Genomic DNA, 13,101 nt, shown 5'->3' with positions numbered 1-13,101 from the left:
AATTATAAAACATGAATTGAACAGATCACTACATTTTAAAAAGTATTTGCACAGTATCCAACTGCAGGGGTGTTCACCAACCTGATTAGTGCGGGTGTCAGGGGTTATGGGGAGAAGGCAGGAGTATGGGGTTAGGAGGGAGAGATAGATCAGCCATGATTGAATGCTGGAGTAGACTTGATGGGGCCGAATGGCCTAATTCTGCTCCTAGCACTTAGGAACTCTAAAACCAAATTAACTCACAATACACTTCACGAATAGCAACAAGTGACTCATGAAAGGGCCCGTCCCACTTGGCCTTTTCTTCAGCGACTGTCGGCATCATTGACTGATGTATCAGGTCACCGAAAAATCCGCGGCGTGACCACGTATTGGAGCGCGGTGGTTTTTTCACGTGTCGTGACATTGGTTTTTTGTCACCGCTGGTTTTCGAAAGTGACGCCGGCAGTCCGCGGGAAAAAAAAAAAATCGCCAAGTGGAACAGGCCCCTTTGCTTAAAGCAGAACCAGCTGACTAACTTGTTCCTCTGCTGGTGTTTCAAGTTGGTGCCTTGCTTTCCTGAGCTGCCAGCTTTACTTTTTTACGCCGTCCCCCTGTTCCGAACAACCGACCACGAGACCCCCCCCAATCCATGCGAAGACCATGTCCTGCCATCCAATAAGGTAAGACACAAAAAAGCTGGAGTAACTCAGCGGGGCAGGCAGCATCTCTGGAGAGAAGGAATGGGGGACATTTCTGGTTGAGACCCTTAAGGAAAGGGTGACGTTTTCTGCACAAGTTTCATTCATTTGTTCCATATCTCTCTGCAATACCGTCTATATCTTTTCCCTCTCCCCTGACTCTCAATCTGAAGAAGGGTCTCGACCAGAAACGTCACCCATTCCTTCTCTCCAAACATAGAAAATAGGTGCAGGAGTAGGCCATTGGGCCCTTCGAGCCTGCAACTAATTTCTATGTTTCTATGTTTCAATATGATCATGGCTGATCATCCAACTCAGTATCCAGTACCTGCCTTCTCTCCATACCCCCTGATCCCTTTCGCCACAAGGGCCACATCTAACTCCCTCTTAAATATAGCCAATGAACTGTGTGGCCTCAACTATCTTCTGTGGCAGAGAATTCCACAGATTCACCACTCTCTGTGTGTGAAAAAAAAATGTTTTTCTCATCCCAGTCCTAAAAGATTTCCCCCTTATCCTTAAACTGTAACTCCTTGTCCTGGACTTCCCCAACATCGGGAACAATCTTCCTGCACCTAGCTCAGTCCAACCCCTTAAGAATTTTGTAAGTTGCTATAAGATCCCTCCTCAATCTTTTAAATTATAGCGATGCTAGAATTCAAAGATTCAAAGATGCTGCCTGTCCCGCTGAGTTACTCCAGCTTTTTGTGTCCATCTTCGGTTTAGATCAGCATCTGCAGTTGCTTCCTACACACGGTTGAGAAGGTCACAGTTTGCACCAGCTTTAGCCCCCAAGATCTCTCGTGCTCCCTGGAGATCTGCAAGCTCCCTCGTTACATTCTCTTCCCCAGTGCAGGCAGCGGCCCAGACGACACAGGCCGTGAAACGCACTCCTTGCTTCCCCAGCCGCTGGTACTCACGTAGACAGACGCAAAATGCTGGAGTAACTCAGCGGGGCAGGCAGCATCTCTGGAGAGAAGGAATGAGCGATGTTTCGGGTCGAGACCCTTCTTCTCCCTGACATTTCAGTTTAGCTGAGCTTAGTTTAGTCTCTCTACATAATTGTTCTATATCTCTCATTTCCCCTTTCTCTGTCTCAATTAAATCAAAAAGTTCCCCGTACTCTCCCTGGAATTCTCTGCCTCAGAGGGCGGTGGAGGCCGGTTCTCTGGATACTTTCAAGAGAGAGCTAGATAGGGCTCCTAAAGATAGCGGAGTCAGGGGATATGGGGAGAAGGCAGGAACGGGGTACTGATGGGGATGATCAGCCTTGATCACATTGAATGGCGGTGCTGGCTCGAAGGGCCGAATGGCCTCCTCCTGCACCTATTGTCTATTGTCTTGGCTGATCTATCTCTCACTAAATAAATACGTAATCGCTACGTGGAAAATATCCATCTCCATCTCCATCACCAGTTGCATCTACAGCTATTTCCTGAAACGTTCCTTCTCCCCAGAGATGCTGCCTGTCCCGCTGAGTTACTCCAGTATTTCGCGCCGTTCTTGGAATGAACCAGCGCGCGCGGTTGCTCCCGACACTGGTACTTACGACATGGTTTTCATCTCTTTCTTCTCAATCTCGGGCCGGGCGCGGTTCAGCACCTTGAGGAAGTCGGACGTCTTGGCCCTCATGCGGGTGTGGATGTAAGCCTGCAAAGTGACACAGCGGTTGGCAAACCAGGGACGGTGGCACAGCGGGTAGAGCCGCTGCCTCGCAGAGCCGGAGACCCCACGGGGTTCCATCCCGACCGCGGGCGCTGCCCGCACGGAGTTTGCACGTTCTCTCCCCGTGGGGTTTCCCCCGGGTGCTCCAGTTCCCTCCCACACTCCAAACATGTGCAGGGCTGTACGTTAAATTAGCTTGGTAAAATTGCAAATTGTCCCCAAGATTGTTAAAAGCTTGGACACACTAGAGGCAGGAAACATGTTCCCGATGTTGGGGGAGTCCAGAACCAGGGGCCACACAGTTGAAGAATAAGGGGTCGGCCATTTAGAAAGGAGACGAGGAAACACTATTTCTCTCAGAGAGTTGAGAGTCTGCGGAATTCTCTGCCTCAGAGGGCGGTGGAGTCCGGTTCTCTGGATGCTTTCAAGAGAGAGCTAGATAGGGCTCTTAAAGATAGCGGAGTCAAGGGATATGGGGAGAAGGCAGGAACGGGGTACTGATTGGGGATGATCAGTCATGATCATACTGAATGGCGGTGCTGGCTCGAATGGCCTACTCCTGCACCTGTTGTCTATTATTATCTATTATTTCTCTTTGCTCTATCTGTTGTATTTGAGACACGGTCCAAAGCTGATCACAATAATCCAAATGCGGCCTGACCAGTGCTTCTATAGATCGGCCATGATTGAATGGCGGAGTAGACTTGATGGGCCGAATGGCCTCATTCTGCTCCCGTAACTTCTGAACTTATAAAACCTCGCCATTACATTGCTCCTCATTGTCTCTGTAAAGGTGCATCCTTTCATCCAGGGGCGGCTGTGCCCTCTGATCCTAGACTCTCCCACGAGATACACCAACACCAATTCACATCCGGAAACAAACCGGGCAAGATCAAAACAGTGGCGGCTGGAGCAGGTTGGAGACTCGGTGACTCACCTTGGAGCACTTGATGTGGTAATGCAGGTAATCCCTGAAGGTGTGGATCAGGTTGATGGTGTTGTCACGGGTGGCAGGGTTGGTGTGTCGTGGGAACAGCACTGGTAAAACAGAAGCATGGATGTTAACGGTGGCTCACAGTGAGTGGAGGGGGGGGAACCCGGCTGGCAGCCCAGCCGGCAGTCCCACCACACAAGCCCACCAGCCCACCACACAAGCCCACCAGCCCACCACACAAACCGACAGTCCCCACCACACAAGCCGACCAGTCAAGCCCACCACACAAGCCCACCAGCCCACCACACAAGCCGACAGTCCCCACCACACAAGCCGACAGTCCCCACCACACAAGCCCACCAGCCCACCACACAATAGACAATAGGTGCAGGAGGAGGCCATTCGGCCCTTTCAGCCAGCACCACCATTCAATGTGATCATGGCTGATCATCCCCAATCAGTACCCCGTTCCTGCCTTCTCCCCATATCCCCTGACTCCACTATCTTTAAGAGCCCTATCTAGTTCTCTCTTGAAAGCACCCAGAGAACCGGCCTCCACCACCGTCTGAGGCAGAGAATTCCACAGACTCACCACTCTGAGAGAAAAAGTGTTTCCTCGTCTCCGTTCTAAATGGCTTACTCCTTATTCTTAAACTGTGTGTAGCCCCTGGTTCTGGACTCCCCCAACATGGGGAACATGTTTCCTGCTTCTAGCGTGTCCAAGCCCTTAACAATCTTATATGTTTCAAGCCGGTAGTCCACCACACAAGCCGGCAGCCCAGTGGGACGGCACGGCGGCAAGAGCCACTGCCTCACAGCGCCAGAGACCCGGGTTTGATCATGACTACAGCTGCTGTCTGTACGGTGTTTGCACGTGTAGGAAGGAACTGCAGATGCTGGTTTAAACCCGAAGATGAGACACAAAATGCTGGAGTAACTCAGCGGGACAGGCAGCATATCTGGAGAGAAGGAATGGGTGATGTTTCGGACTTTGAAGAAGGGTCTCGACCCGAAACGTCGCCTATTCCTTCGCTCCATAGATGCTGCCTCACCCGCTGAGTTTCTCCAGCGATTTAGTCTACCTTACACTGTACACAGTACTCTACAATGCACCGTCATAGAGAGAGGAAACAGGCCTTTCGGCCCATCTTGTCTGTGAACGACCAAGATGCACCATTTGTCCACATCCCTCTAAACCTTTCCTATCCATATACCTCCTTTGGGAGGCACGGTGGAGAAGCGGGTGGAGCTGCTGCCTCGCGGTGCCAGAGACCCGGCTGTGATCTCGACTCCGGGTGCTGCCTGTACGGAGTTTGCACGTTCTCCCCGTGGGTTTCCTCCACACTCCACAGGCGTGCGGGTCTGTACATTGCCCCGACTGTGTCAGGAGTGGTTGAGAGAGTGGGATAGCATTGAACTAGTGTGAACGGGTGGTCACTGGTCGGCGTGGACTCAGTGGGCCTTTGCCATGCTGTATCTTTAAATAAATCACGCCCTTTACACCTTGTTATTCTACCTGCCTCAACTACTTCCCCTGACCACAGTGTAATAAAGGTACTAAAGTCAGGAAGTCTTTGTATCCCCAGAGGAAGCAACTTCATAAAAGGTTCCCAATTTGATTTTTGTTCCATATTTATTTAATTGTTATAAACAATAGACAATAGGTGCAGGAGTAGAGGCCATTCCGCCCTTCGAGCCTGCACCGCCATTCAGTGTGATCATGGCTGATCATCCCCAATCAGTACCCCATTCCTGCCTTCTCCCCATATGTCGACTCTGCTATCTTTAAGAGCCCTATCTAGCTCTCTTTTGAAAGTATCCTGAAAACCGGCCTCCACCTGAGGCAGAGAATTCCAGACTCACAATTCCAACTTCAAATAGCCCTTTGCTTTCCCTCACTCTCCTTCCCTCTCTCTCCATCCCCCTCCCCTCTCCCCAGTTCTCTGACCAATCTTACTGCCTGGTTAAGGGCCTGTATCCTGTACGAGCAAATTCAAGAGTTCTCCCGAGTTTCCCCTGATTCGAACTCGGAGATTTACGGTAATGGCCGCTCGTAGGTACTCGGGGCTCTCGTGGACATTTTTCAACATGTTGAAAAATCTTCACGAGTATTCACGAGCTTACCGCGTTTCCCCCGAGTACCTGCCGTTAGCGTCACGAGCCGCCAAGAGACGCCCCCGAGCTCCGGCGTACCCGCGACGTACATTCTACGTGCTTACCCCGAGTTTGATTTCTTTTAAAAACTCGGGAGAACTCTTGAATTACCTCGTACAGTGGGACAGCCCCATAAGGGTCTGGAAAGACGCTGGAAAAAAATCGAAGGCAGACAAAAATGCTGGAGAAACTCAGCAGGCGAGGCAGCGTCTGTGGAGCGAAGGAAATAGGTGACGTTTCGGGTCGAGACCCTTCTTCAGACTGATGTCGAGACCCTTCTTCAGACTGATGCGGTGGTGGGGGAGGGGCGGGTTCCCGCCCCTCCCCCACCTCCGCATCAGTCTGAAGAAGGATCTCGAACCGAAACGTCACCTGTTGGACTTGTACACTCTGGAGTTTAGAAACATAGAAAATAGGTGCAGGAGTAGGCCATTCGGCCTTTCGAGCTTGCATTCAATATGATCATGGCTGATCATCCAACTCAGTATCCCATCCCTGCCTTCTCTCCATACCCCCTGATCCCTTTAGCCACAAGGGCCACATCTAACTCCCTCTTAAATATAGCCAATGAATTGTGTGGCCTCAACTACCTTCTGTGGCAGAGAATTCCACAGATTCACCACTCTGTGTGAAAAATGTTTTTCTCATCTCGGTCCTAAAAGACTTCCCTATTATCCTTAAACTGTGTGACCCCTTGTTCTGGACTTCCCCAACATCGGGAACAATCTTCCTGCATCTAGCCTGTCCAACCCCTTAAGAATTTTGTACGTTTCGTTTCTATAAGATCCCCCCCCCTCAATCTTCTAAACTCTAGCGAGTAGAAGGACGAGAATAAACCAACTTAGTTTATTGTCACTGGTAAAGCTTTCCACGGCACCCAATCAACTAAACCGCACGTGGATGGCGGGGAGCGTGGACTTACCGAAGGTGATGTATCCGATGTTGTCGCCCACGGCAGCGTCGGTGTCCTTCAGCTCGAGGGGGGGCTCGCGGTGGCTGAACAGCACCTGGGGGGCGGTGTGGCTCGCACGTCGACCCTCCTTGAACTCCTTCGAGGTTCATGGAAACAAAACACATCAGCGGCGGCACAAACTACACGGATTGTCATAGAAACATAGACAATAGGTGCAGGAGGAGGCCATTCGGCCCTTCGAGCCAGCACCGCCTTTCATTGTGACCGTGTCTGATCACCCCTATCAATAACCCGTGCCTGCCTTCTCCCCTTATCCCTTGACTCCACTAGCCCCTACAGCTCTATCTAACTCTCTCTTAAATCCATCCAGCGACTTGGCCTCCACTGCCCTCTGTGGCAGGGAATTCCACAAATTCACAACTCTCTGGGTGAAAAAGTTTCTTCTCACCCCAGTCTTAAATGACCTCCCCTTTATTCTAAGACCGTGTGGCCCCTGGTTCTGGACTCACCCAACATTGGGAACATCCAGCTTGTCCAGTCCTTTTATAATTTTATATGTTTCTATCAGATTCCCCCTCATCCTTCTAAACTCCAGTCGCTTGTGTCCTTTTCAGGATGGACGATGACAACGATGTCAACATTTGTAGCAAGATGGACAAAGAGGTCATTCTGCAGTTGCACAGAGCCCTAGTGACACCACACCTGGAGTATTGTGTGCAGTTTTGGTCCCCTAATTTGAGGAAGGACATTCTTGCTATTGAGGGAGTGCAGCGTAGGTTCACCAGGTTAATTCCCGGGATGGCGGGACTGTCATATGTCGGCGATAGAATGGAGCGGCTGGGCTTGTACACTCTGGAGTTTAGAAGGATGAGAAGCGTTGAAACATATAAGATTATTAAAGTCCGTCCAAGGATCACCAATGAGGTCGATAGTAGTCCAGGACTGCTCTGACCAACTGTCCGCGCTAACCAATAGACAATGGACAATATGTGCAGGAGCAGGCCATTCGGCCCTTCGAGCTAACACCGCCATTCAATGTGATCATGGCTGATCATCCCCAATCAGTACCCCGTTCCTGCCTTTACCCCATATCCCTGACTCCGCTATCTTTAAGAGCCCTATCTAGCTCTCTCTTGAAAGTATCCAGAGAACCGGCCTCCACCGGCCTCTGAGGCAGAGAATTCCACAGACTCACAACTCTCTGTGAGAAAAAGTGTTTCCTCGTCGCCATTCCAAATGGCTTACTCCTTATTCTTTCCCAGTGGGGAGAGAACACTCGAATTACCTGATGACCAGCCATGATCGTATTGAATGGCGGTGCAGGCTCGAAGGGCCGAATGGGCTACTCCTGCACCTAATTTCTATGTTTCTATGTTTACCCTGGCCAGCCACTCACAAACTGGAAAGGCTGACTATCTGAAATAGGCAAATTCAATAGATCAGTGCCACGTATTCAGATAGAAGTCACGGTAAACTTGCGTGTGACTGAAAGAACAATGTTTAGTGTGAAACAAAGGCATTTAATATTAAATGACTCTCAAATCAATTTCCTCACCGCAGATTAAACAAATGCAAATTTGTATGCACAGGTCTGAGGCTAACCTGGCTCCCACGAGGAAACAAAGAGCTGTCTTTCTCTGGCTTCAAATTACAGGCAATAATTATTAACAGGAAGAGAAAATGGGAACCAGAGCATGGCACCGTTTGTAGCGCTGGCTACCCTGGTATACGAAGGGACACGCATGCACGCACACACACACGCACGCACGCTCACTCTCACACACGCACGCACGCACTGACACACACGCACGCACGCACTGACACACACGCTCACTCTCACACTCGTACGCACGCACACACGCTCACTCACTCTCACACACGCACACATGCACACACTGACACACCACACATGCACACACACACGCTCACTCACTCTCACACACGCACACACTGACACACCACACATGCACGCACACACACACACGCTCACTCACTCACTCTCACACACGCAAGCACGCACACACACACGCTCGCTCACTCCCTCTCACACACGCACACACCGACACACCACACATGCACGCACACACACACATGCTCGCTCACTCACTCTCACACACACTGACACACCACACATGCATGCACGGACACACACGGACGCACACACACACACACGGGAACACACACACACACACACACACTGACACGCACACACACGGACACACCACACACACTGACTCACACACACACTGGCACACACACACACTGACACGCACACACACACACACACACCACACACACACACTGACACACACACACACACACACACACACACACACACACACACACACTCACACACACGCACGCACGCACACACCACAGATGCACGCTCACTCACTCACTCGCACACAGACACTCTCACACATGCACGCACGCACACACTGACACACACACGCTCACTCACTCACTCTCACACACAGACACACCACACATGCACGCACGCACACTACTGTTTTCGGAGAGAGGAGGAGAACTTCTCATACTTTCTCAGATTTTGCAGTGTAGTATAAAAATATAGTTTAAAACAAAATATAACAATATATATATATATATAACTATATATAAAAATAGCAATAAATATAACATAGCAATCCCAGGGATAACATTTCCACACAATGTTCACACAGGTGGATGTATGGGACAAGCTGCCAGAGGAGGTAGTAGAGGCTGGCACTATCCTAACATTTAAGAAACAGTGAGACATAGAAACAACGAAAATAGGTGCAGTAGTAGGCCATTCGGCCCTTCGAGCCATTCAATATGATCATGGCTGATCATCCAACTCAGTATCCTGTACCTGCCTTCTCTCCATACCCCCTGATCCCTTTAGCCACAAGGGCCACATCTAACTCCCTCTTAAATATAGCCAATGAACTGTGGCCTCAACTACCTTCTCTGGCAGAGAATTCCACAGAGACAGGTACATGGATAGGAAAGGTACACAGAAATGCTGGAGAAACTCAGTGGGTGCAGCAGCATCTATGGAGCGAAGGAAATAGGTAACGCTGAAACCCTTCTTCAGACTGATGGGGGGGGCCCACACATGGATAGGACAGTGTCTTAAACACACAGATAGGGCAGGTTTGGAGGGATATGGGCCAAGCGCAGGCAGATGGGACTAGTGTAGATGGGACGGTGTGTGTGAGTTGGGCTGAAGGGCCTGTTTGCACGCTGTATCACTCTATGAGTCATGCTGGCCAGCGGGGCTCACTGGCTTCGATTGTCCTACCTGCATGAAGACTTTCCCAATCACCACGTCATCATCATCCTTGAAGACGGTGCTGAAGACCACGGTCACGCGGTCCTTCTTGGCCTCCACGTACCTGCAAGGTTCAGATTAGTTTTACTTTAGATCCCTACAGTGAAGATGCGGATCACAGATATATGTCCGAGACACTACATTTGGAAAACATTAGGTTTGTCTTGGCGGCAAAACCAGATCAATTTCTCAAGACACGGACACCCTTCACCGAATTCCTACAAGAATAGTATGGTGCAACACAAATTTAAATTTAAATCCGATGCTGGTTGGGCGAGGTGGGCGGGAGACGAGGGGCAAGATTTATCTCCACTTTTCTTTTCCTTTTCTCTTATTTCTATATCTTTCGGCCAAACTACTTTGGTAGTTCAGGGGCCTTTCCTTTGTTCTTTTTCGACCGATCTTTTCACTTTTCACTTTTTCCCTTTCTTGTTCTCTTTTTTTTTCGGGTCTCTGAAATGTTAAAAATGTTTTGGCGACCCTGATATGGTGCCTCATTAACCAATGGGGGGGGGGGGGGGTGTGGGGGGGTGTGTGTGTGTGTGTGTGTGTGTGTGTGTGTGTGTGTGTGTGTGTGTGTGTGTGTGTGTGTGTGTGTGTGTGTCTCTGTGTGTGTGTGTGTGTGTGTGTGTGTGTGTGTGTGTGTGTGTGTGTGTGTCTCTGTGTGTGTGTGTGTGTGTGTGTGTGTGTGTGTGTGTGTGTGTGTGTGTGTGTGTGTGTCTGTCTGTGTGTGTGTGTGTGTGTGTGTGTGTGTGTGTGTGTGTGTGTGTGTGTGTGTGTGTATGTGTGTGTGTATGTGTGTGTGTGTGTATGTGTGTGTGTGTGTGTGTGTGTGTGTGTATGTGTGTGTATGTGTGTGTGTGTGTGTGTGTGTGTGTGTGTGTGTGTGTGTGTGTGTGTGTGTGTGTGTGTGTGTGTGTGTGTGTGAGACCAGCGATCCCCGCACACTAACACTATCCTACACACACTAGTGCCAATGTTTACATTTACACCAAGCCGATTAACCTCCAAACCTGCGTGTCTTTGGAGTGTGGGAGGAAACCGGAGCACCCGGAGAAAACCCACGCAGGTCACGGGGAGAACGTACAGACAGCACCCGTAGTCGGGATGGAACCCGGGTCTCATTTGCTGTAAGGCAGCAACATTACCGTTGCACCATGCACTCGCATATGTGACAAATTAAAATAGAGCGATAGACTGTGGAAACAGACCCTTCAGCCCAACCTGCCCACACCGGCCAACATGTCATCTGGACGACTTTGGCCCATATCCCTCCAAACCTGTCCTATCCATTTGGGATAGTCCCAGCCTCAACTACCTCCTCTGGCAGCTTGTTCCATACACCCACCACCCTTTGTGTGAAAATGTCACCCCTGAGACTACCATTAAATCCCCCCCCCCCCCCCCCCCCCCGTCTGCTCCTCGATGCCCCTACTCTGGGCAAGAGACTCTATGCAACTTCTACATCTATTCCTCTCATCATTTTATATAGATTAAATGTTATAGAATGTTAAAGAAAGAACTGCAGGTGCTGGAAAAATCGAAGGTAGGCAAAAATGCTGGGTAAACTCAGCGGGTGAGGCAGCATCTATGGAGTGAAGGAATAGGTGACGTTGCGAGTCGAGACCCTTCTTCGAAGGAATAGGTGACGTTTCGGGTTGAAAAATATAAGATTGTTAAGGGTTTGGACACGCAAGAGGCAGGAAACATGTTCCCGTTGTTGGGGGAGTCCAGAACCAGGGGCCACAATTTAAGAATAAGGAGTAAGCCATTTAGAATGGAGACGAGGGAACGCTTTTTCTCACAGAGAGTGGTGAGTCTGTGGAATTCTCTGCCTCAGAGGGCATTGGAGGCCGGTTCTCTGGATGCTTTCAAGAGAGAGCTAGATAGGGCTCTTAAAGATAGTGGAGTCGGGGGATATGGGGAGAAGGCAGGAACGGGGTACTGATTGGGGATGATCAGCCATGATCACATTGAATGACAGTGCTGACTCAAGGGGCCGAATGGCCTACTCCTGCACCTATTGGCTATTGAGACCCTTCTTCGAAGGAATAGGTGACGTTTCGGGTCGAGACCCTTCTTCGAAGGAATAAATGATTAAATGAGAAGGGTCTCGACCCGAAAAGTCACCTATTCCTTCTCTCCACAGAAGCTGCCTCACCCGCTGAGTTTCCCCAGCATTTGTGTCTACCGTAAATGTTATCGAACGATTAATAGACGCATGCGCCGTGTCCCGTTGCCCTGCTCTGGCCAGGCACTCACAGGGTCTCGTCTTCACGGTAGTGGATGAGGGCGCGGCTCTCCCCCTCCTTGCCTTCCTGCTGGAAGTTGAAGTACTTCTCGAAGACGGAGGCGAAGCAGTTCCTCTTCAGCATGCCCGCCTGGTGCACCACCTCCGCCTTGTTGGGGGGGATGCTGTCCAGGTCAAAGAGCAGCGACACGTTGTAGCCTGTGGGACAAAAACACCAAGACAATAGACCATTACGGGGTCACGGCCTTTATAACAAGAGGAGTCGAATATCGGAGCAAAGAGGTAATTCTGCAGTTGTACAGGGCCCTAGTGAGACCACACCTGGCGTATTGTGTGCAGTTTTGGTCCCCTAATTTGAGGAAGGACATTCTTGCTATTGAGGGAACCCAGCGTAGGTTTACAAGGTTAATTCCCGGGATGGGGGGACTGTCATATGCTGATAGAATGGAGCGGCTGGGCTTGTACACTCTGGAGTTTAGAAGGATGAGAGGGAAATCTCCTTGAAACATATAAGATTGTTAAGGGTTTGGACACGCTAAAGGCAGGAAACATGTTCCCGATGTTGGGGGAGTCCAGAACCAGGGGCCACACAGTTTAAGAATAAAGGGTAAGCCATTTGGAACCGAGACGATGAAACACTTTTTCTCACAGAGAGTGGTGAGTCTGTGGAATTCTCTGCCTCAGAGGCCGGTTCTCTGGATACTTTCAAGAGAGAGCAAGATAGAGCTCTTAAAAATAGCAGTCAGGGGATATGGGGAGAAGGCAGGAACGGGGTACTGATTGGGGATGATCAGCCATGATCACAGTGAATGGCGGTGCTGGCTTGAAGGGCCGAATGGCCTCCTCCTGCACCTGTTGTCTATTGTCGCCCGCCCCCGGGCGGGGTTAGAGAGGGACGACGCGCTGTCCACGGGCACTCTGGGGGATTTTCGGGACGGCAGGGCAGCAAGCATTGTAAAAATGCTGGAGAAACTCAGCGGGTGCAGCAGCATCTATGGAGCGAAGGAAATTGTTGTTTTGTCTTGTACTATGGTGGTGGCTTCTGTGTTGTAAATACTATTTTAATATTTGAATAAATATTTTTGATGAGAAAAAAAGACAACGGGTGCATTCGGCCCTTCGAGCCATTCAATATGATCATGGCTGATCATCCAGGGTTATAGGACATTCAATACCCCGTTCCTGCCT

The 13,101-nt window shown here is 50.1% G+C and overlaps 1 protein-coding gene across 1 annotated transcript in view; it reads right to left on the bottom strand.

Moving 5' to 3' along the window:
* The window catches only part of arpc2 (actin related protein 2/3 complex, subunit 2), a 42,508-nt gene that overhangs the window by 4,802 nt on the left and 24,605 nt on the right, over positions 1-13,101 (bottom strand). Inside the window, exons 5-9 of the mRNA XM_055665934.1 lie at positions 11,925-12,111; positions 9,633-9,726; positions 6,356-6,482; positions 3,283-3,383; positions 2,230-2,330 (exon numbers count right to left, since the gene is read on the bottom strand). Coding sequence (XP_055521909.1) covers positions 2,230-2,330; positions 3,283-3,383; positions 6,356-6,482; positions 9,633-9,726; positions 11,925-12,111 — 610 coding nt within the window. The remainder of the gene's footprint in view (positions 1-2,229; positions 2,331-3,282; positions 3,384-6,355; positions 6,483-9,632; positions 9,727-11,924; positions 12,112-13,101) is intronic.

This window comes from Leucoraja erinacea, unplaced genomic scaffold, assembly GCF_028641065.1.
Source record: "Leucoraja erinacea ecotype New England unplaced genomic scaffold, Leri_hhj_1 Leri_162S, whole genome shotgun sequence".
Lineage (NCBI taxonomy): Eukaryota > Metazoa > Chordata > Chondrichthyes > Rajiformes > Rajidae > Leucoraja > Leucoraja erinaceus.
Note: the sequence above shows the minus strand (reverse complement) of the source record. Positions and strands in the feature narration are given on the sequence as shown.